The 24,363-nt window shown below is 34.9% G+C and overlaps 1 protein-coding gene across 1 annotated transcript in view; it reads right to left on the bottom strand.

Annotated features, from left to right (window-relative positions):
• Positions 1-24,363, bottom strand: part of LOC123704294 (scavenger receptor class B member 1) — an 81,471-nt gene that overhangs the window by 52,262 nt on the left and 4,846 nt on the right. The window contains exon 2 of the mRNA XM_045652609.1: positions 1,559-1,769. Within this exon, the coding sequence (XP_045508565.1) occupies positions 1,559-1,616 (58 nt within the window). The 5' untranslated portion in view covers positions 1,617-1,769. The remainder of the gene's footprint in view (positions 1-1,558; positions 1,770-24,363) is intronic.

The raw sequence follows: 24,363 nt of genomic DNA, 5'->3' as shown, positions 1-24,363 counted from the left end.
CTGGTCCGATTTGAAAAATTCTTTCGGTGTTAGATAGCCCATTCATCTAGGAAGGCTTTAGGCTATATATCATCACGCTAAGACCAACAAGAGCGGAGCAATGCGGGTAAAACCAAGCAGTGCAGCTAGTAAAAAATAAGTAAAATCGTTATAACGAAATATATCAATAAAATATCTAATAGGCTTTATTGTTAATAATTATTAATGTACTTTAAATGGCTTTAAATAAGGTTATCGATGTAATAATACTATTTAAATCGAATAATATTAACATTAATGGAATTTATTGCTAGTCTAAAGAAACTAATATTACTTACTAGCTTCCGCCCGCGACTTTGTACGTGAATCCCCGTTTTTCCCCGTTCCCGCAAGAATTTCGGGAAATCCTTTCTTAGGGGACGCCTACGTTATGACATCTACCTGCATGCCAAATTTCAGCCCGATACGTCCAGCGGTTTGGGCTGTGCGTTGATAGATCACTATATCAGTCACCTTTGAGTTTTATATATATAGATAGATTCCTAGTAGAACTTATCAGTATGAAACGTGTTAGTTTGTTCACATATATCTCCGAAATTTTGTTATCCTTAATTGTGATGTGTATAGGCAAGCAGGGGCAATTTAGAGAACAGCTGAATTTACTCTGACTGCCGTGCAACCGAGATTGTTCCAATATTGCCCCTGAGGCAGGTACGTGAGTTGCCGGCCTAATTATACATATATTTATAATTTAATATGTTATATGCCTACTACCTGTTTCATATTATACAAGATGCTTCACCGATTTCGTTTAGAATATAAATCAATAGAAATGTAGTCACACAAGATACGTGAATTAAATTAAAGTCCGCATACACAAATATCATTCAAAACTCGTTCTTTCAGGGTATTATTATTATTTATTATACATCGCGACAAAACCTTCCAATACCAACTAGATCTCCGCCCGCAGCTTTGCCTTTTTTTTTTGTATAGTGGGGAAATCTTCCAAAGATACCCACGGCCCCCGGGGAAGGAGCCGTGGGCTATGTCGGATTCTTACCGACTAAAACCCCACTGTGTTCCGTCGAGCCGCCCGCAGCTTTGCCTGCGGGCGGCTCGACGGAAACGGCAAAGAAAAACCCGCATAGTTCCCGTTGATGTTTGATTTCCGAGTAAAGTAGAATATGTTCTGGGGTTTTCAGCTACCTACATACCAAATTTCATTATAGTCGGTTCAGCATACCTAATCGGTATTTGAAGTACAAACCTAAGAATTTATAGCCTGCAATAAAAACGTCGTAAGTAAACAACATATGCACCATATCCTAACGTAATCACAGAATATATAAACCTTAGTTTTCCACTGAAAACCTGCCTCGGGAATCACTCTATCTGTTAAAAAAAACACATCAAAATCCGTTGCGAAGTTTTAAAGATTTAAGCATACATAGGGATATAGGGACGGAGAAAGCGACTGTTACTTATACTATGTAGTGATATAAAATTCTTACACATTAGACAGATATAACGGCACCTTTCTTTACCATTAAACCCATAAAAAATCATAAATACTTACACCACTTCCTCAAGAAGGCGCTCGTCAACTTGGCGCACAGTTTATCGCGGCCCTGCATTTTGAATAGTCACACACACACAAACACAATATGCACACACAATCACTGAATCCGTTGCATTAGCGCGCGAGCGTTGCGCACATTACGTCCGTCGCGGTCGGTGGTAGGACAGCGACTGGCGGGCGGACGCGGGCCGGGTGCGTACGCGCAGCTCTGAAACGAGAAAAATAAATATATCTCTATAAAAGGTCACGGCTAAGGACCTTGCACTAAGGATAGGTACGTATATGTGAAGGAAAAATCTTGTTAACAATTTTTGTGTTGTAAAAAAAAAACAACGTGACATTCGAGATGTGTTTTGAAATATTGTTATCTGCTTAAATCTGCACGTCGCGAAGATTATTATGTTTTATTTGCAATACCTGCATACCTTTATCAAATTAAAATATTTGTTGTATTAATACCTACATCGTTATTTACTAAGGTTATTTATATTATGTAACTAGCGGTCCGCCCCGGCTTCGCCCGTGGTACCTACTTACATGTTTAAACTATCCTATCTCTCAAGTTGGATCGAACTGCACATGGTGTGCGAATTTTATTATAATCGGTTAAGTGGTTTAGGAGTCCATTGAGGACAAACATTGTGACACGAGATTTATATATATATTAAGAAGATGATTAAATTTATGGGTTTTCATTGTTTACTCTGAACCATTTACTAAAGTATTATTGTGACTTTTAATTCGCTAAATCTTTATCTAATTATTCTGAGGTCTATACTTTTTTATTTTATTGTACTAGGTTGTTGTGATAGGGAAGCGCTTGACCACGATCTCGCCTGATGGTAAGCTGCTATAATAATGTAATACTTATAATATTACATTATTATAATTATATAATTAATGTATAATACTTAATTTTCTAACTACAGACAAAGTATACTAATGTCTTCTAATAGATCAATTACTTTATTCTTCATTACTTAGATTCCTCTTAATTCTATAGAGAATAACTACTAATGGTCTATTTGAAAATTCACATCACATAAAGTACCTTAATACAAAATTTCTTCATCACAGCATACAAAAATATTCTTAAAAATTATACACATAACCTAAACATATCTTCTATACTATAAAAAGGAATCGCAAAATGTGTTGGTAAGCGCATAACTCGAGAACGGCTGAACCGATTTCGTTAATTCTTTTTTTTTATAATATTCCTTGAAGTACGGGGATGGTTCTTATGGAGAAAACGTAAACATGTACCACGGGCGAAGCCGGGGCGGACCGCTAGTTGTCAATAATTATTCGTCACAAAACAAACTTCATACAGGCTCAATTAAAAAGTCAATATCTTTAAAATCTCCATATATCAGGGTCACTATTTTTCCGGTATCAAACCTTGGACACTTAATTCATTTCACATTGGCCCCGATGATAATATAAATGATTAAATAATTTTGTCATTTTTGAGGGTAGGTCAAAGGGCACCGTTAAATGTAGGAAACGGTTATTTTATGAAATGGCATTTGCGTCATCTTTGGAGGACATTTAAAATTACTTTTTAGAGGAAAATACATTTGCCTTCATAAGATACTTTTGTGGAGAGGAAAATACATTTATTAATTCGTCATAATAAGAAATTAAGTAATAATAATTCATAATGCTAACTAAATATTCAACTCAGAGCAAAGACATTATTTTTCTGTGGACGTCTTTCGATATTTATATTCATTAGTTTCATTAAAAAGTTATCTTTTTCTGCTTGTATGTAATGATGATATTAAAATGATTATTTTAAACTAGCTTTCCACCCGCGGCTTCACCCGCGTTATCAAAGAAAAACCCGCATAGTTTCCGTTCCCGTGGGATTTCCGGGATAAAACCTATCCTATGTCTCGGGGTAAAAAGTAGCCTATGTCCTTTCTCGGGTATCAAAATATCTCTATACAAAATTTCATGCAAATTGGTTCAGTAGTTAAGGCGTGATTGAGTAACAGACAAACAGAGTTACTTCATTTATAATATTAGTATGGATAAATAATTTTAACCTCCGCCTTTGCTTATACAATCAATGAAGCTGCGTTATCTTAAATCTATCAAACATACAAATCTTCCAAAATTAGTTCAGTCGTTTTTACATTAAAATGAACAACCAACAATCGAAGCCGTTCATCCACTTTAAGCTTCTACTTCGTAAGATTGTTTAAAATTCACCGAACAGTTTAAGTAAATTCATGTTAAACTCAAGTTAAAAGTAAGTTACATGTAAGGAATAACTTAATTTCGTCGAAAGTATGTCATGTAATGGCTTGGCAAGGTTAACTTGATTAAGTTGAGAAAAGTATTTAGACATGTTAACTTGAAATATACAGCTACCTTGAGGTTCAGTGATTGGAGCAATAACTTTGTAACTGGTCGGTTTAAAGTTCTATTCCATTGGAGGCTAAATCAACAAGGAAAGGCAAATTTCAATCTAAGTATACTAATATTATAAAGCTGAAGATTTTGTTTGTTTGGTTGAACGCGCTAATCTTAAGAATTGCGGGTAAGATTTGAAAAAATATTTCATTGTTAGATAGCCCATTTTTCGAAGAAGGCTAGAGGCTATATATAATCGCGAAGACCAATAGGAGCGGAGCAATGCGGGTAAAACCGCGGGGAACAACTAGGCATATTCATTCAATAATTTGACTTCAAAAAAGCTCATTATATAATATCTAGGTAATACCAGTTTCTAGAGAAGATCGCCAATATTTTTTTCCTGTTACCCATATTGCGATTATTTACTGTTTCAATTTTATCATACAACACAATATTGCCAATTTTATTTTAATAATAACCATACTAACGAAATCGACATGAACTGCATACAAAATATTCACGCAAAAGCTGACGAAAATATCGTAAGTTATAGACGAAGAACAAGTAGATATCGCTAAAGTCGAACTCATAAACCTGTATCTAGGTCAGTCGGTTAAAAGTGTAACTACGAAGACAGTAAAGCTTTGGTAATAACAATTTATTAGCGTATCTCCGCTGCGGAAACATAAAATTAGAGTCCAAATTGAAATGCTATTGTATACATTGCTAGAAACAATCTATAAAGAAATTGTCTTACTTACTTCTCTGGCATATTATGATAATATAGAGTTACATATATAAATACTGACATTATTAAAAAGAGCAACTATGGAGTTTCTTGCCGGTTCTTCTCCATATATACTGCGTTCCGAATCGTTGGTGAATGTTAAAAATATGTAAAAATATGACGTTTTAAAAGTGCTTCTCGAAGAAGTCTTATTGAATAAATAAATGTTTGAGTTTGAGTTTACCATCAACATTAACTTCTAACAAACAGACCCTTAAACGTAGAAACCTGGTGGCTTACTTAAGACCATGATGTCTTAAAGCAGTATTAATTCCAGTTTGCAATATGACTGAGCTATCTAGATCAACTAGCGACATCACTTACCCAAACTAGAATGAATACAGCTTACAACATCATGTGTACACCCCTGGAGTAGGGTCCAACCATCCTTAAACTTCCAAAGTTCTCCAGAAATCACAAAACGCTCAAAATTTGTGATCTGCCTGTCTCTATGTATTCGTCTTTGCCCTTTCCAAACTCCGAAGATTACCAACGACGATTAGCAGTCGAGATCCGCTGATGCTGTTACATAAACGCATTTCTTCCCAAGCCGTAAGATCGACAATCGTGTAATAATTAATTTAGGTTGTGTATTGAGTACAACTTTCTCGCGTTGAGTAATATTATGCAAAACGAGTTTAACTTCTTTGGGTTAGTATAATATCTGTGTCGTATTACCAGATATATATGGTCTGTGGGTCTGATTTTGTTTCATTTCTTTCCAATTATATTATGACGTGTCATCTATCTAGACTAATATTAGAGCTAGCGCGCAAGAGCAACTTTTGTCTCCGCAACTATTTTGTCTCTCCCATCAACTCTATTAACAACTCTAGTAAGAAAGTGCGCGTAAGTAGCGACGCAACTCCCGGGAGACTTTTTTATTAGCCCATAGAATTGATGGGAGAGACAAAATAGTTGCGGAGACAAAAGTTGCTCTTGCGCGCTAGCTCTTATAAAGAGGCTTCATTTCTCTTACTTTTTAATAGTCAATACTCCATAAATGATATCAAAATGACCCTCATTCATAAAGAAAGCTACTTGATCTGATCTGGGCCGATTGACGTATGCTATAACAGTTTTAGTAATCTCGTTTCATGCCTACAAACATGTTCAAACTTACAATTATTCTTAACTTACCTGTCGAAAGATCTGTAGTCCTTTCAAGTCTTCTCTATTCCCACAATGACCTCCAGAATAGTCTATTCAGAACACAAAACCTCGACCTTATTTATTACGATCCACGACAATACCGTTTATATCTCTTAGACAATCCGTTGCAAAACGCATGAGAATTTTAACATTTGCCAACACTGGCACAATGTGTATGATAATTAACTCAAACTGTTTCGTAATTTTGCGGCTGATTAATTATACTGTCTTGTTCTTGAAAGGTATCCTTATCTGTACTTTGAAAGATGCAGGCAGTAGGCAGAGTTGCTTGGTGGAAGGGACAAAAAATCCTACTTAATCTATACTAATATTATAAAGCTGAAGAGTTTGTTTGTTTGAACGCGCTAATCTCAGAAACTATTGGTCCGATTTGAAAATTTTTCGATGTTAGATAGCCCATTTATCGAGGAAGGGTATAGGCTATATATCATCACGCTAAGACGAACAGGAGCGGAGCAATGCGGGTGAAACCGCGGGGAACAGCTAGTTTTCTATATAATATGCCATTCAATTCGTATATGCCATAAAGAAAAATCATTTGACTAACTACAACCATGTTAATATTATGTCACGAAGAATAAAGATTTGTTTTCTACATGGTGTAATTGTTATTCTCCACAGAACAACATATTTTTAATTACATATTTCCTTGCAAGTGATTAATATAAAGAATATTCAATCAATCACCTCTATTGTGGTCTATGTCTACAAACATATTGGTTGTGACTCAGGATGCGTCATTTGGTTTACTCAAGGGCAATATTAATAATATTAATATTAATTATTAATAATATATAATATATACTATGATATTTTTATTCCCAGTGAGAAAAGGACGTAAGAAGTTTATAAGCTATGTATATTTTATTTGGCACGGAACAGCTTTAGCTAATAAGCCAAAAACGATAAAAAAACAACTACCCATAGAAAATTAAAGCCAATTAGAACTATTAATTCGATAATATTGTCGTTGAATTCATTTTAGTAATGAAGCGAGAAGTATCTTAGTAGATAGTTGTCACACATCAAAACTTTACACCATTTTAAAGCATGAGCACTATCGAAAATGGTCTATTTACAATTTCTATAGAATTGATGTCCCAACAAATCAGGATTCTCATGTAAGAATGGGGATGTTCACACTTCCATCAATTACTTGCAATATACCTACACCGGTATATCGAAACTAAATTGTAGGTTAAGGTATGAAACCTTGACGGGCAGTACATTTCATCACCGTTGCCCAAGCGCCTGCCAGGAAGACAGAATCCTGTATGCGTAGCATCTATTGCCAAATTACGCGTTATTGATTGGTCAATCGACCTTATCGCTGTTATTATGTACGCTATAGCTTATCACTACGGATCTGTCTGGGCTAATATTATACAGCTCAAGACTTTCTTTGCTTGAATAATCTCAGGACGATTTAAAAAAAAATATTTCACTGTCAGATAGTCTATTTATCGAGGAAGGAAATATATCATCACGCTATCACCAATAGGAACGGAGCAATGCGGGCAATAATGCGGAGCACAACAAGTTTCTAATATGTCTAGCTGTTACTAGCATGTTCAAGAAATCTCTTGGGAATCTCTTCCATGGCGAGCAAAAGAAGCCATATCAATTTATAGCCTTTTAACTAAAGCTGTTACGTCAAAGAGTTTCTGTGCATAGGAGATGTTTCACGGCGGTATAAAGTACCCCATTTCACTCTCTAGCCTTCTTACTATCTGCAGTCGAACGAGTGACGCCACGGGTAACTAGCTAAGACATATCATCGTATCAATACAGTAACAATCGATCATATCAAGCAAAAACAATCTAATTACAATTCGTTACGCACTCGCTAGCGGACATTGTACGGAGAGCAAATAAAAAGTGGGTTACATGTATGATGGCGAGCTGCAGTTCCGTATTTTACAATGTTGTTTAACGTTTTGAAATGTGACGTAAATAATTGAGTTTAAATGTTCTTCCATCAGTAGGTTGTTCGAGTTTTATTATATCCATCATTTTCGTGATGATAGATGCTGATCAAATGATCACGTATGCTAAACTGTGACCTGCGTTGCTCGGCTCCTGGTGGTCTTAGCGTGATGATATATAGCCTATAACCTTCCTCGATAAATGGGCTATCTAACACCGAAAGAATTTTTCAAATCGGACCAGTAGTTCCAGATATTAGCGCGTTCAAACAAACAAAAAACAAACTCATTAGCTTTATAATATTAGTATAGATAACTGAACAAGAGACGGCGACGATGAATACCAGTAAATTCTTAAACATGGTAAGCTGAGAGACAATGTCTTGAAATAAACTATAAGCTTCTTCCTGTGTAGAAATCACAAATTCCGGGATAAAAAGCTATAGGCTGAAATAAATAAAGATTCTTCTATCTAAGCTTTTATATATGCAAGCATGTATTGTTCTAAATATCATGTTTCTTTAATTATTAAATTTCTGTGCTTCTGTCTTATATATTTTCTATTCATTTTAGCACCTTCTGCTAAAGTGCTATGTAACTTAACAAGATAAATGAGATCAGTCACATCGGTATTATTTTAAGCAAGTTCTATCCTATTTTGTCTTATCGATAAACTACTATAAACAAGCATAACATTGACCACAGATACAAAAACATTATCAGTACAGAAAAACTGCCATAAACAACCTAACGGATCCACAAAACAAGTGGAACAATCACAACCTCGTTCCAACTGGAACGCGCTCACTCGACCGGAGCGGCGCGCGCGTCTACAAGAGAATCGAATTAGCGATTTGCCAGTGACACATATGGCATAGTATATTGAATACAAACAGTACGATAAATAGCCTTTTGAAACGACTTTTAGAATAGAAGTAAGCAGGCTTTTCAAACTACATCATAAAAAAAGGTCCTCATTTCGGCTGTAATTTTGGGTGAATTGATTTTTGATGATTCATGGAAATGTGGCTAATTGACCATAATTTACTTCATTTTTGATTTTTGCTCAAGGTATTTGATTTATGCCATCTCACTTTGATGTCTATAATTGCGAGTAAGTTAATATGCCGTTTTTGAAGAATTACCATTAGTGACAACTGCTTTCGACACTCGTCGATGCGCATGTTTAGTGTGTGTGAATTGTGAATTATTAACGTTTGTATGTAGTTTCCATACCGTTTACATTCTATATACTGTACAGTTCGAATTGACGCGTCGCTTATGCAAAACGACGTGCGCGCTTTGCATTTATTGAGAATCTCTAGAATTACGTATTCTTGTGTGTTTTTTATTGATAGAAAGGCGACGTTTCGATTCGGTCAATAGTATGGAATGAATGATGTTGCACGCTATTGACCGACATTTGAGGTTCATCGAGATATCACTATCACTTCACTACATAGTATAAAACAAAGTCGCTTTCTCTGTCCCTATGTCCCATCTTTAAAACTACGCAACGGATTTTGATGCGGTTTTTTTAATAGATAGAGTGATTCAAGAGGAAGGTTTTATTATATAATTTATTATGTTTTAGACAAAGCGGGCGAAGCTGCGGGCGGAAAGCTAGTTTATTTATAAAACAATCATTTTGTTATTATCTAAACTTTTTAATTTTGTCTTTACTGCATAATGCACGTGTGTAATTGAAATTCGAATGATATTTATTTGCAAGAATGTAGTTACAAATTACAGATGTTTTAATTACAATATTATGTGGCTAATACATTCTACCCATCGATTGGATGTGCAAATATTTAAATAGAAAGCTAAGCTTTATTTATTATATTATAGACAGACTATAGAAATTAAGTTTGCAATTTACATATTTTAGTCATATTGACTTATCTATACTAATATTATAAGATTTTTTGTTTGAGCGCGCTAATCTCAGGAACTACTGGTCCTATTTGAAAATATGTTTCGGTGTTAGATAGCCCATTTACTGAGGAAGGCTATAGGCTATAATATCATTTCGTTAAGACCAACAGGAGCGGAGCACTGCGGGTAAAACCGCGACGCGCAGCTAGTATCTCATAACCATAGTATGTTAGATTAAAACTGCAAAATCCTCGTAACCTAACATTCTTTCTAACGCTTAGTTACCGTTTCACAGGGGAAACGGATATAACAATAAATGAATGGATTCCTTCCTTCCGGTAGCAAATACCAAGAATAAAAGGGAAATAGTCTGTTCTACACAATTACACCTCTATTCGAATTTAATTGACAAATAATATAGATGGATACAGGGCATCAATTAATTCAGGCAGTCTAAAGACATCTGAACTTCCGTGATATGCACCTATTATTTATAAATATTTACAATGAACTAGTTTTCAGACTGCGGCTTCGTCCGCTCTGCCTATGTCTTATTCTGGGTACATACCAAACATCAAATTTCATTGTAATCGGTTCAGTAGTATTTGCGTGAGAGAGACAAACATCCATCCACACAAACTTTCGCATTTATAATATTAGTAGTAAGTCTGAATAAATAAATGTGAGTTTGAGTTACGTAATATAACAATGTGAATCATTTACCTATTGCAATATAATTATTGTATTTACCGCGTGTTTATACTATATAAGTACATAACTGTTTGACTCGTGTAAGCCAAATCCTACTAATATTATAGTACCGAGCGAACCGAACTACTCACACAGAAAACTCAAATACCTACTTATTTCCTCTTAGCTAACGTCATTCGTTCCAGCGTAACAGAAGGACAAACAAACACTTTATATATTAATATAAGTGGTTATTAGTTATTACGTCTATTGGCAAATAAATGAACCGCGGAAATACATACAATTAAAATCACCTTCAAAACAACTTATGCTGTACTTTGATCGGATATATTTATAAGTATACTAGTTTTCCGCCCGCAGCTTCGCCCGCGCAGTCAAAGGAAAACCCGCATAGTTCCCGTTCCCGTGATATTGTTGGGATAAAAACATATCCCATGTGTTAATCCAAGTTACCCTCTATGTGGGTGCAAAATTTCATGAAAATTGGTTGAGCAGTTTTGGCGTGAAGGAGTAGCAAACGAACAAACATACAAATTTTCGCATTTTTTATATTAGTAGGATTTAATACTATTTTTCCGCGCGCGACATCGCCCGTTTTGTAGAAGATTATACAAAATTATAAAAAGACCACTCTATCTATTTAAATAAAACCACATCAAAACCCGTTGCGTAGTTTTATATATTTAAGCATACATCGGACGGACAGACAGGGACAGCGACTTTGTAGCGACTGTACTTTGATCGGATATATTTATAATTAATATATTTTTAAGATAAATGCTTACCTTGAGGTGACCGCGAAATAATATCGTTTAAAGATATTAAAACATAACCTATTTCTATATAATACTAGCGGTCCGCCCCGGCTTCGCCCGTGGTACATGTTTACGTTTTCTCTACATGAGATCCATCCTCGTACTTCAAGAAATATAATAAAAAAAGAATTATCGAAATCGGTTCAGCCGTTCTCGAGTTATGCGCTTACCAACACATTTTGCGATTCATTTTTATATATAACTAGCGGTCCGCCCCGGCTTCGCCCGTGGTACATGTTTACGTTTTCTCTACATAAGAACCATCCTCGTACTTCAAGGAATATAATAAAAAAAGAATTATCGAAATCGGTTCAGCCGTTCTCGAGTTATGGAATTACAACGAAAAGTGGCATTGATTTTTATATATTAGATAGATATATAAAAATGAAACCCGTTTCGCGTTGTCACGGCTAGGGCATGCAGAACCGAGTCCGGTTCTAAGTTTCTGAAACCCGGTTCCAAATCGAGCTCAGAACCGGGTAGAACCGGATTACCCGGTTATTTTATAATACCTGGGAAAAAAATACAAAATAAAACAAAAAGTAACTGTAAAAGTACCTGATGGGCCTTGTGTCTTATTTTATTAAATTAATAAAGAAACAAAATTTTAATACTTCTCTTTATTTATCAGTCTTATAAAAGTACCTTGTTATCATAATATCACATATAAACTTCAACCTTATTCATTAACTGCAAACTGTAAAGCAAAAAACCGGCAAGTGCAAATCGGACTCGCGCTCCGAGGGCTCCGAACAAATCTATTTTTTTTATAATGTTGTAACTTAAAAATTTATGTTTCTAGCAATTTTTCCTTTATCTGTGTTATAAGACGTTACTTTTACCAAATTTCAAGGCTCTGTGTTCATGAGAAGTAAGTACCCTGTAGGTTTTGAGTTCCATGTAAATTGTAAATGTCGAAATTTTCAGCATTTACGGCTGTATCTTTTGATGCGTTGGCTTGTGAGTTTGACTTTTTCACTTTACCTCCCGCCACATTAACTCCCGTCACTTTAACTCGCGTCACTTTACCTCCCGTCACATTTGTCATTCGTTATTTTAAACTCACATTTAAAGTTTCCCTTTATTATCTATAAGTATCTATTCCCTAAATCGAAATAATTTTGACTTTAAATTTCACTTTAACTTTAAATCCCGTCACGTTAACTCGCGTTACTTTGCCTCCCGTCACTTTAACTCGCGTCACTTTACCTCCCGTTACTTTACCTCCCGTCACTTTAACTCGCGTCACTTTACCTCCCGCCACTTTAGCTTCCGTCACTTTACCTCCCGCCACATTAAGTAACTCCCGTTACTTTAACTTCCGTCACTTTACCTCCCGTTACTTTACCTCCCGTCACTTTAACTCGCGTCTCTTTACCTCCCGCCACTTTAACTTCCGTCACTTTACCTCCCGCCACTTTAACTCGCGTCACTTTACTTCCGCCACTTTACCTCCCGTCACTTTAACTCACGCCACTTTACCTCCCGTCACTTTAACTTCCGTCACTTTAACTTCCGTCACTTTACCTCCCGCCACTTAAACTCGCGTCACTTTAACTTCCGTCACTTTACCTCCCGTCGCTTTGGCTTCCGTCACTTTACCTCACGTCACTTTAACTCGCGTCACTTTACTTCCGTCACTTTAAGTTCCGCCACTTTACCTCCCGTCACTTTAAATCTCGTCACTTTAACTTCCGTCACTTTACCTCCCGTCACTTTACCTCCCGCCACTTTAACTCGCGTCACTTTACCTCACGTCACTTTAACTCGCGTCACTTTACTTCCGTCACTTTAACTTCCGCCACTTTACCTCCCGTCACTTACTTCCGCCACTAACTTTCACTCGCATCACTTTAACTCGCGTCACTTTACCTCCCGTTACTTTACCTCCCGTCACTTTACCTTCCGTCACTTTACCACCCGTCACTTTAACTTCCGTTACTTTATTTTGCGTCACTTTACCTCCCGTCACTTTAGCTTCCGTCACTTTACCTCCCGCCACATTAACTCCCGTCAGTTTAACTTCCGTCACTTTTATCATTCGTTATTTAAAACTACAAACTCCATTTAAAGTTTTCCTTTATTATCTATAAGTATCTATTCCCTAAATCGAAATAATTTTGACTTTCACTTTAACTTTAACTCCGGCCACTTTAACTCGCGTCACTTTACCTGTCGTTACCTTACCTTCCGTCACTTTACCTCCCGTCACTTTAACTTCCGTCACTTTAACTTGCGTCACTTTAACTTCCGTCACTTTACCTCCCGCCACATTAACTCCCGTCACTTTAACTTCCGTCACTTAATCTCCTGTCACTTTTATCATTCGTTATTTTAAACTACAAACTACATTTAAAGTTTCCTCCTATTTCTATGTAGTTTTAAAAAACACGAACCTAACCTAACCCATCCCCTTATCCAAACCAAAAATTTCTGATTACGAATTTTCAGCCCTCCCTCCTCGTCCCGCGTACCTTACAATATCTTAGATGTTTTACATTTCCGATTGCTATTTAGGAAATGTATAGATTTCCTAGGCAATGTGTATAAAATAATTTATCTCACACATTTCCGTGCGATTTTAGGAATTACATACAATTCCTAGGAATTTTATACAATGACGGATTACATACATTTCCGTTAACATAAACATAAAATTTTTGTTTCATCAAAAAAACTATGAACGCACTGATCCTGCGGTGGAATCTAGTACTATCTAAATCGTGACAAGTGACAACCCTATCAAAAAATCATGTCACGAAAAAGCGTTGCTGGAATATTTCAGTTTTTTCCTATTATTATTATAATTATATTTTGTCATACGTATGAACAAACAACTGGGTAAGTACATTTTTTTTATAAATTGTAAAAAATGTCTTGTACAGCACGTGACATGAATATAATAAATGTATTCTAAAATACGAGACGAAACAACCAACCATATACATAATATTATGTACTTGACATCAAAATCTGTTTAGCTGTTTTTGAGTTTTCCATACACTAGAAAATTTATAAATAGTTACATAAGTAATATACTGCTAACTGTATGTATGTTAACCGTAATTTAAAAAAATCATTAAGTAAATATTTAAATAAATTTCATTGTAATCGGTTCAGTAGTATTTGCGTGAAATAGTAATAAACATACATACGCATACATCTATCCTCACAAACTTTCGCATTTATAGCCTTCCTCGATAATAGTCTATCTAACACCGAAATAATTTTTCAAATAAGACCAGTAGTTCCCGAGATTAGCGCGTACAAACAAACAAACTCTTCAGCTTTATAATATTAGTATAGAATATCTATTTTCTTTATAAATTTGTTTATAATTAGCCAGAGCGAGACAGCACTATTCTTTGTTTGATATTATTATCTGTATAATCAAATGAGCATTGTTTAATTTGTCTTGCATCACTGTTTTGACTTCAATGTAAAGGGACTTGTTCATAAAACATCACAGGCATAAAACATTTTAATTAAATTCATTTAAAATATTTTTGAAAACTTCTTTAGGCGCGTTGAGAGTAAAATTTCAAGGTCGCATCATGGCAATACCGTCACGTCATAGAGAAAGACGACGATTTAGGTAGGTATCTTTGAATCTTGCCAAATATTCACTTCTGACACGTTTGCTCAGCACGCACACTCTTTTTTTATTATTTTTATTACGTTTAAAGTATATAATTAAGTAAAGTATCTGATATCAATTACAATCAAGTGTAAAAGGACCTTTACAACAGCAACAATAATGATTATTTATGACAAACACAAAGCAGCTTTATTTCAATCCCCACAGATTATAATTATTGTTATTAATATTAATCAAGTAATTATATATTACTTATTTATGAATCGTTGACTATAATTTCTTTTGTTTAATTGTAATTTTGGATAGTGAAAAGTGATAGAATCCTTCTCCTGCTAGGAGTAGGATATTGTGAGGATGGATGTATGTGTAGATATGTATGTTTGTTACTCTTTCACGCAAATACTACTGAACCGATAACAATGAAATTTAGCACACATATAGAGGGTAACTTGGATTAACACATAGGATATGTATTATCCTGGAAATCCCACGGGGACGGGAACAACGCGGGCGAAGCCGCGGGCTAGTATAATATGTTTAAATATTCTGATTTTATATTTTAAACATAGTAAGTACATGAATAACAAGTATAAACTATGTTTTGCTATATGGAGTAAAAATTAACAACTTTTAGTGAATAAAAAATCTGCAATTAATCCGTATACATTTTATAAAGCAGAAGAATTAAACGCGCTATCTCAGAAACTGCTGGATCGCGTTGTAACATTGTTTTGTGTTAGATAGATTGCTAATAAAAGCTATAGTATAACGCACGGAAAAGAAAAATATTGTAATATTGAAGAAAATATTCCATTTGCTTTTTTTTATTAGGGTGTCTCACGTCTGTTCTGACCACTATTTTGTTGTGAATATTTTGCTATTTATTTTTGTTTCGGACAACTTCGGTCCATCCTAAAATATATAAAGTAATGTCCTTCTCTATGTCTACACTATACCTATATTATGTATTTTAAAAGTAGACAAATTTACAATAAATAAATAATCAACAATATTTCCGGCACACCATTCGACGATACGTAACGGTACATTTACATCAAACGAACATAGAGCTAGAGCATTCTTTCGTGATCTTTTAGTGTAAACGAAACGTATTCAGTGTTGTTCAGTATTAGAACATTGCATAGAATCTTTTCGAACGCATTAAGAACAAACTCTAACATTTATTTTTTCAATTAGTCTTCTAGAAGCACTTTTTTTTTACATTTACCACGAACGAATGCTCTTCGCCTGTTTACACTTAAACAATTTGACACAGTGTGGTTAGAATGAGCATTCGCTCGTTTAATGTAAATGCACCGTCATATACAACGTCAACACTTACATAATCACACACGACGTTACGAAAAAACCTCAGTGAAAGTGCGATCACATATACATATAACGCGATGTGACGCTGCATCGCGATTTCGTTTTGTTTTAGCTGTGTTTACAGGGTGTAATCGTTAAGTGTGCACAGGCGATTATATCGTAACTATTGCAGATACTTATCAAAAAACTTTAAACTGATATCGAAAGTACATTACTAATGAGTAAAATGACAATAATAACTTTTTGAAAATAAAGCGGGAAATATCCAAAAAAGTTACATTAAACACATTTTGCGATTCATTTTTATATATAAAGATTTATCCGATTATATAGTTCCGTGTTAAACCATCGAACGTCAATTAAATACAAGTTCATATAAATCATCTCTACGTGATTTTCCTTATCATCAGAGCAATTAATTTGAAAACCAATCAAAGATTTAATATATTGTCCGTCTGACTTCAATTATTAACAGTGGAAACGAGAATTTTCATTTAATTACAAGTACTCCAGTTGAAATAGTATAGCCGCAAAGTGTGCGACACGTCGGGAATATACATACTTACATTTGATTGTTTGTTTAAACGCGCTAATCTCGGGAATTACTGGTCCGATTGGAAACATTCTTTCGGTGTTAGATAGCTCATTTATCGAGGAAGGCTATAGGCTATTATTATATCATCACGCTAACACCAACAGGAGCGGAGCAATGCGGGTGAAACCGCGGGGAACAGCTAGTAATGAATAAATCGCGTTTAAAATCCGTTAAAATCTTTAATTTCAAATCTAAATCAATGTAGAACCAAAATAGACAAATATGATTTATCTCAAGCATGTTATAACGTCTAGCGCACACAAGATAGCCTGACAAAAAGCTATTATTTGTACAATGAAAGAACACAATACACATACTCATTTCCTTAACAAGTCGGCTAAGGTCGCGAACATTAGCATACAATATAATATTATGAGTACCTAACCATTGCTATGGCAGTCAGTTTTTGTTCCCCTGAATTCCCTAAAGGCAAATAATTAATCTATTTAATTATTGAAGTGAAACTTCTTTAGGTGCGTTCAGAGTAAAACGTCAAGCGTCATGGCAATACCGTCATGTCATGGAGTAAGGCGACGATTTTGGTATCTTTGAATCTTGCTAAAGAAGTTTCACTTCTGATGCGTGTGCTTGGCACACACGCTCTTTTTAATTAAATCGAATTAAGGTTAATAATTAGGTAGTTGCATCCTGAAGTTAGGACAACGGTAATTTTTGCATAAGAAAACGATGGATGGAGCATTTACATCAAACGAGTGAATGCTCATTCTAACCCCACTATGTCAATTTCTTTCAGTGTAAACAGGCGTACAGCATTCTTCGTTGTTCTTAGTGCGTTCGAAAAGATTCTATGCAATGTTCTTGTACTGAACAACACTGAATACGAGTTTACGTTCCCCGTCAAGGGGGGACGCCCTTGTGCATGTCGCTACCAGGGTGAACCTTCAGTTCACCCCCGCGTCCGCGTTAAAATGTAGTAGCCCTTCTGGCTAACATTGAGAAACACCATACAAAAAAAAAAAAAAAACTAAAAGATCACGAAAGAATGCTCTTGTTCTAGCTCTATGTTCGTTTGGTCTAAATGCACCGTGAAATGAGCGAATTTCGATAAACCAAACCAAGTATTTGTGAATAAATAAATAAATAATAAATATTTCGGGACAATTTTCACACACGGCACGATCCACTGATCCCATACTCAACTTTCGTTTGTGTTATGGAAACCAGATGGCTCATAAACATACATTTATAATTTTAAATAAATACTTATACAGATAATTAACACCCAGGCATAGAGCAAACATCTATGTTCATCACACAAATATTTGCCCCGAGTGGGGATCGAACCCACGCCTCGGGCTTTGAAGGCAGGGCCACTACCAACCAAGCCAACCGCCCAGTTCAGAATAATAGTTTGGTAATCCATTACCGAAATGAACAAAGGTGTTTATTATAACATATGAAAACAGAGCTGACTTCATACAATTGAATTTGGTTATTATCAAAACAAACACAGTTATGAATATAGCACAGATAATAATATTATATATATTATTATCTGTGCTATAATAATATTATATACAGTGTGAAAATTTTCGATAGGCCCTGGAGAGAAAGTACTTTAAAGTTTAAATACTGAAGATAGCAAGTTTTGCTGAAAGGAAACACTCCTTTATTTCTAAAAAGCAATAGAACTGAATTCAAAGATTTTCGAAAATTCACTTTCATCGACCGGGAATCGAACTAAGTAAAAATAAAAAAAAATAATATTAGTTATTTTTTTCTTCAAATCTATAGTAGAGAGTATAAGGCGACGATTTTGGTATCTTTGAATCTTGCCCAAGGAAGTTTCACTTCTAACACGTGTGCTCGGTACAACTTTTTTAGTTTATATACTTGTCAATGTTTAATGTTTTTAAAAGTGCATTAGTTATAAGTTAAAATTTTTTGTTTTATTTATAACTAGTTTAACGCCCGCGGCTTCGCCCGCTTTGTCTAAAACCTAATAAATTATATACTAAAACCTTCCTCTTGAATCACTCTATCTATTAAAAAAACCGCATCAAAATCCGTTGCGTAGTTTTAAAGATTTAAGCATACAAATGGACATAAGGACATAGGGAAAGAAAAAGCGACTTTGTTTTATACTATGTAGTGATGATAGTGATAAAATGTATTTTCTTTCTTTTCTTTCTATATATGGGATGATTTCAAAACTGTGGTTTTACGATTTTCTACACAGTCATCACGCGTAGGGTAATTACAACGAGTAACGACGCGAAACGATCTCTAGTCTCGAGATAATTAGTTTTAATACCGGTAATTGAAATTCCGCATAGTAATGGATATCCAGCTTTTTGCATAGGGACATGCATGATCTATACTTCTACGCTAATATTATAAAGAGGAAAACTTTGTTTGTTTGTTTGTAATGAATAAGCTCATAAACTACTGGACCGATTTTGATAAAATTTGGCACAGACAATCTTTAGACCCTGAGAAAGAACATAGGCTACTTTTTATTGCGAATTATGTACCACGGGCGAAGCCGGGGCGGACCGCTAGTAATATTATAAAGCTGAAGAGTTTGTTTGTACGCGCTAATTTCAGGAACTACTTACTGGTCTGATTTGAAAAATTCTTTCGGTGTTAGATAGCCCATTTATCGAGGAAGGTTATAGGCTATATATTATCACCCTAAGACCAACAAGAGCGGAGCAATGCCGGTGAAACCGCGAGGCACAGCTAGTAATAATATAACCGTGCTTCTTTGTTTTTGTGGCTAATCAACTTATCAGCTAAATTCACTGATGCAAATAATATATATCCAATTAGTTTATATCTAGTTACATTTGCCATATTTATTATTTTTTCCATCCATCTACATTCTACATTGTTATTACATATTAATTTTATTAGTAGTCATCTTGTTTCTATATATTTTTATCTTTAGGAATAGCGTATTGCATATTGTATTTTTAGTTTTACAGCATTAAAATGCTCATTAGTATTTAAAGTAGGTACTTAATACATTTTAAAGTTAAAATCTCGTCTCACAATCGATATTTTTTAACCGACTTCAAAAAAAAGGAGGAGGTTATCAATTCGGCCGGTATATTTTTTTTTTTTTTTTTATGTATGTACACCGATTACTCCGAGGTTTCTGAACCGATTTACGTGATTCTTTTTTTGTTCGATGCGGGATGGTGTCGAATTGGTCCCATAAAAATTTTATTCGGATAGGCCCAGTAGTTTTTATTTTATGAGCATTTTTGTCTGTAGGTATTTGTAAATTTTGCAAGTGCAAGTTTGAAGTCGGTTGTTTTTAACGCAGTTATCACTTGTTATTCTACCTTCACCTACTAGGGAAGCGCGTACCATCTTAGACCGCATCTCAGCTTTCCATCAGGCGAGATTGTGGTCAAGCGCTTCCCTATCCTAAGTAAAAAAAAAAAAAAAAAACGTTCTTTTTACCTAACTACATAATTTATAAACAAGCACTTGTTCAAAATTGTTGACTGAAAGGAAGACCTTACAAATGTAGACTTAGGTATCAAGGATTGGTGACAAATGACAATCCATACTAATATTATAAATGCGAAAGTAACTCTGTCTGTCTGTCTGTCTGTTACTCAATCACGCCTTAACTACTGAACCAATTTGCATGAAATTTCGTATAGAGATATTTTGATACCCGAGAAAGGACATAGGATAGGTATTATCCCGGAAATCCCACGGGAACGGTAACTATGCGGGTTTTTCTTTGACTGCGCGGGTGATGCCGCGGGTGGAAAGCTAGTAGTACAATAATTTCATGAGCGTAACTTATAAGCGTATTTTTAAGAGTATTTTTTTTTACTTTATTAATTACTAGCTTACCGCCCGCGGCTTCGCCCGCTTTGTCTAAAATCTAATAAATTATATACTAAAACCTTCCTCTTGAATCACTCTATCTATTCAAAAAAACGCATCAAAAATCCGTTGCGTAGTTTGAAAGATTTAAGTATACAAAGGGACATAGGGACAGAGAAAGTGACTTTGTTTTATACTATGTATATAGGCGGATGTTACGACCGAAAATTTTATATACCTACTTCAAAATATCCATTACCCCATTTTTTTCATATACTTACTAGCTGACCCAACTTACATTTACTTACCCACTTTGCTGCTCCATTTTTCATAAATCTCCAACTCTACTTAACCAATACATAATAGCTTAACAACTTAACGATTCATTAGGCTGGCTAGCCTCGATCTGACCATGCTCCAGCGGTCTTGGCTTACGACATTCTGCACAAGGTTTCATTGAATTGGGTCAAATTTGTTGTATATGGACTGGGGTATATATCACTACATAGTATAAAAAAAGTCGCTTTCTCTGTCCCTATGTATGTTTAAATCTTTAAAACTACGCAACGGATTTCTATGCGGTTTTTTAAATAGATACAGAGATTCTCGAGGAAGGTATCAGATTAGCACAGATAATATAATACTAGATATACTAGTGTATATCATTTTTTAGATCTTAGACAAAGCGGACGAAGCCGCGGGCGGAAAGCTAGTAGATTATAGACGATTCGTTTCTATGGCATTACCTGAGTCACTTGCGAGCATACATTCGTACAATAAATAAATAAATATTTCAGGACATATTTCACACTAAGCTTTTCGCTTGCTGATGATTTTTGATAAAGCTGATGAGTTTGTTTGTTTGAACGCGCTAATCTCAGGAACTACTGGTCCGATTTGAAAAATTATTTCGGTGTTTGATAGCCCATTTATCGAGGAAGGCTATAGTTATATATCATCACGCTAAGACCAACAGGAGCGGAGCAATATGGGTGAAACCGCACAGCACAGCTAGTGTTGTATAATATGATAAAAATATAGTTCATGTATGAGTTCAGAAAGCCACACTTACTAAGTATATAACAATTCTCGTTCTTGCTATTAATTGATTAAAACCGGTTTTAAATCCAAGTTTATATCCAGATGTAACCTAACCGGAATAAAGGAGGTTAAAGTATTGCATTTAACGTTTTATCCGTGTAAGAGGGTTATGTAAATAAATGCAAGATTGGTCAGTGACCCGGATTTGTTTGAGGGGTATTTCCTGGGGAAAACTAACTTTTAAAAACGTATTTTATAAGGTAGTTCGAAGAGATTGAAAGTTAATTATATATTAAGTTGCGTTTATAGACCCCCTTCCAGTGACTTTAATATGTTTGAGACAGTCATGGAAGAAATATTAAAGCGTTTAAGTAGGAGTAAAAAAAAAGTTATAGTATGTGGTGATTTTAATATTGATGTACTTTTACAAACACAAACGGCAACACGAATTGTTAATTTGTTTCAGTCATTTAACCTGTATAAACTTTTTAATGAACCCACACGAATTACACCTACTTCTGCAACCTGTATTGATAATATATACTGCGACTGCATCTGTTTAGAGAAAAATATTCTCAATACACTCACTTCGGATCACTGTGGCCAGAAAGTAGTTTTTGAATGGGATTGCTTACCTGAATTTAAAAGAACTAATGTTAGGCCTATAACTAAAAAAGGCATTAATAAATTTAGAGATAATATTAATAAAAACCTGCCCGTACTGAATGATCAATCCTGTCATAATAATCCTTGTGAAATGTTTAAAAATCTTTTTAATTTAGTTCATAGTGAATTTGAAAAAATATTTAAAGTTAAATCTTTAAATATTACCAAGGACTTACCATTTAGTAAATGGGCGACACCTAGCATACATAGGTGTAGGATTGTTCTTTATGAGTTATATGGTATGAAGCAATATAATAAAGATCCATCTTTTCTTAGTTATGTTAGAAATTACTCAAAAACTTTTAAAATTGTTTGTTTTACTGCGAAGCGTTTGTATATCAGGGATAAAATACGCGACTCGGATAATAAAGTTAAAACAGTTTGGTCTATTATTAATGGTGAAATGGGTAAAAGCAAATCAAGTAATACCATAAAACTTGTAAATAATGGCATGGTTATTGACAAAAATGCTGATGTTGCGCTTGCTTTTGAAGATTTCTTTAGTAGTGTCCCTGCTAGCATTACTAATAATTTAAATTCGTCTTCAATACTTGCAGAGACCTTTTTGAGGGACCATGTTGCGGGGTGCAGTACATTATTTGAATTGCGTCACGTAACTGCTAATGATATTGTTACAGCATTTAAGACACTTAATTTAAAAAATACTTGTGATCTTTGGGGAATGTCCGTAAATTTAGTTAATAATATAATAGAAAATATTGCAAACAATTTAGCTTTCATATTTAATAAGTGTTGTGACTATGGTACATTTCCTAATTTACTAAAGCTTAGTAAAGTTATACCTCTATTTAAAAAAGGTGATCAAGAAGACTGTAACAACTATAGACCTATCTCGATTTCACCAACATTAAGTAAAGTTTTAGAAAAGTTAATATTAAACCAATTGACTAGTCACTTCTAATAATTTGCTGCACACCAAACAAACAGTTTGGTTTCTCAAAGGGGCGCTCAACCACAGATGCTGGAGTTGCACTACTAACACATATATATAAGGCATGGGAAAACTCAAAAAATGCTTTGGGGATATTTTGTGACCTCTCCAAGGCATTTGACTGCGTTGAACATTGTACTTTATTGCGTAAACTTAATCACTATGGGATTAAAGGACAAGCTCAGAACCTCATAGCCTCATACCTTCATGATAGGATACAAACTGTAGTTGTTAATGGAGAACGTTCTAGCGGTGCGTCAATTAACATTGGTGTTCCACAAGGATCTATTTTAGGACCCTTCTTGTTCTTGGTATATATCAATGATCTACCTTATTATTTACAGGATAGGTGTGAAATAGTTGTTTGCAGATGATACCTCATTAATATTCAATGTGGATAGGCATGACCCAAATGTTGACGAAGTGAACAGTACTCTTTTACACATATCCGACTGGTTTACTGCTAATAATTTATTATTAAATGCCAAAAAAACAACTTGTGTTGAATTTTTACTACCTAACGTTAAAAAGTTGAGCAGAAATATTACCTTGAACGGGGAGGTATTACACCCTACAGAATCGACTGTATTTCTTGGGTTAACATTGGACGAGAAACTACAGTGGGGAGCCCATGTCAACACCGCTGCAGGTAAGCTCAGTTCAGCAGCATATGCAGTCCGAAAGGTAAGGCATCTCACCGATGAAGATACAGCTAGATTGGTTTATTTCAGCTACTTTCATAGTATTATGTCCTATGGAATTCTACTATGGGGCAGGGCAGCAGATATAGAAACTATATTTATCTTACAGAAAAGAGCCATTAGCTCTATAAATAATTTACGTGCTCGGGACTCACTAAGAGATCTCTTTAAGAATACTGGTATACTTACTCTACCATCACAGTATATATTTAATAATATTTTGCATGTACACAAAAACGCCGACTTACACACAAGAGTAGGAGATAGACACTGTTATGGCACAAGGAACAGAAATAGAATTGAAATGCCATTTTTCCGATTAGCTAAAGTTAAAAATTCATTTATGGGTCAAGGTATACGCTTTTACAATAGAATTCCTCATAATATTAGAGAGTTCAGTAGTTCTAAATTTAAAACTTATATAAAAAATGTACTAGTTCAGAGAGCGTACTACAGT

Source organism: Colias croceus, chromosome 29, assembly GCF_905220415.1.
Source record: "Colias croceus chromosome 29, ilColCroc2.1".
Classification (NCBI taxonomy): domain Eukaryota; kingdom Metazoa; phylum Arthropoda; class Insecta; order Lepidoptera; family Pieridae; genus Colias; species Colias croceus.
Note: the sequence above shows the minus strand (reverse complement) of the source record. Positions and strands in the feature narration are given on the sequence as shown.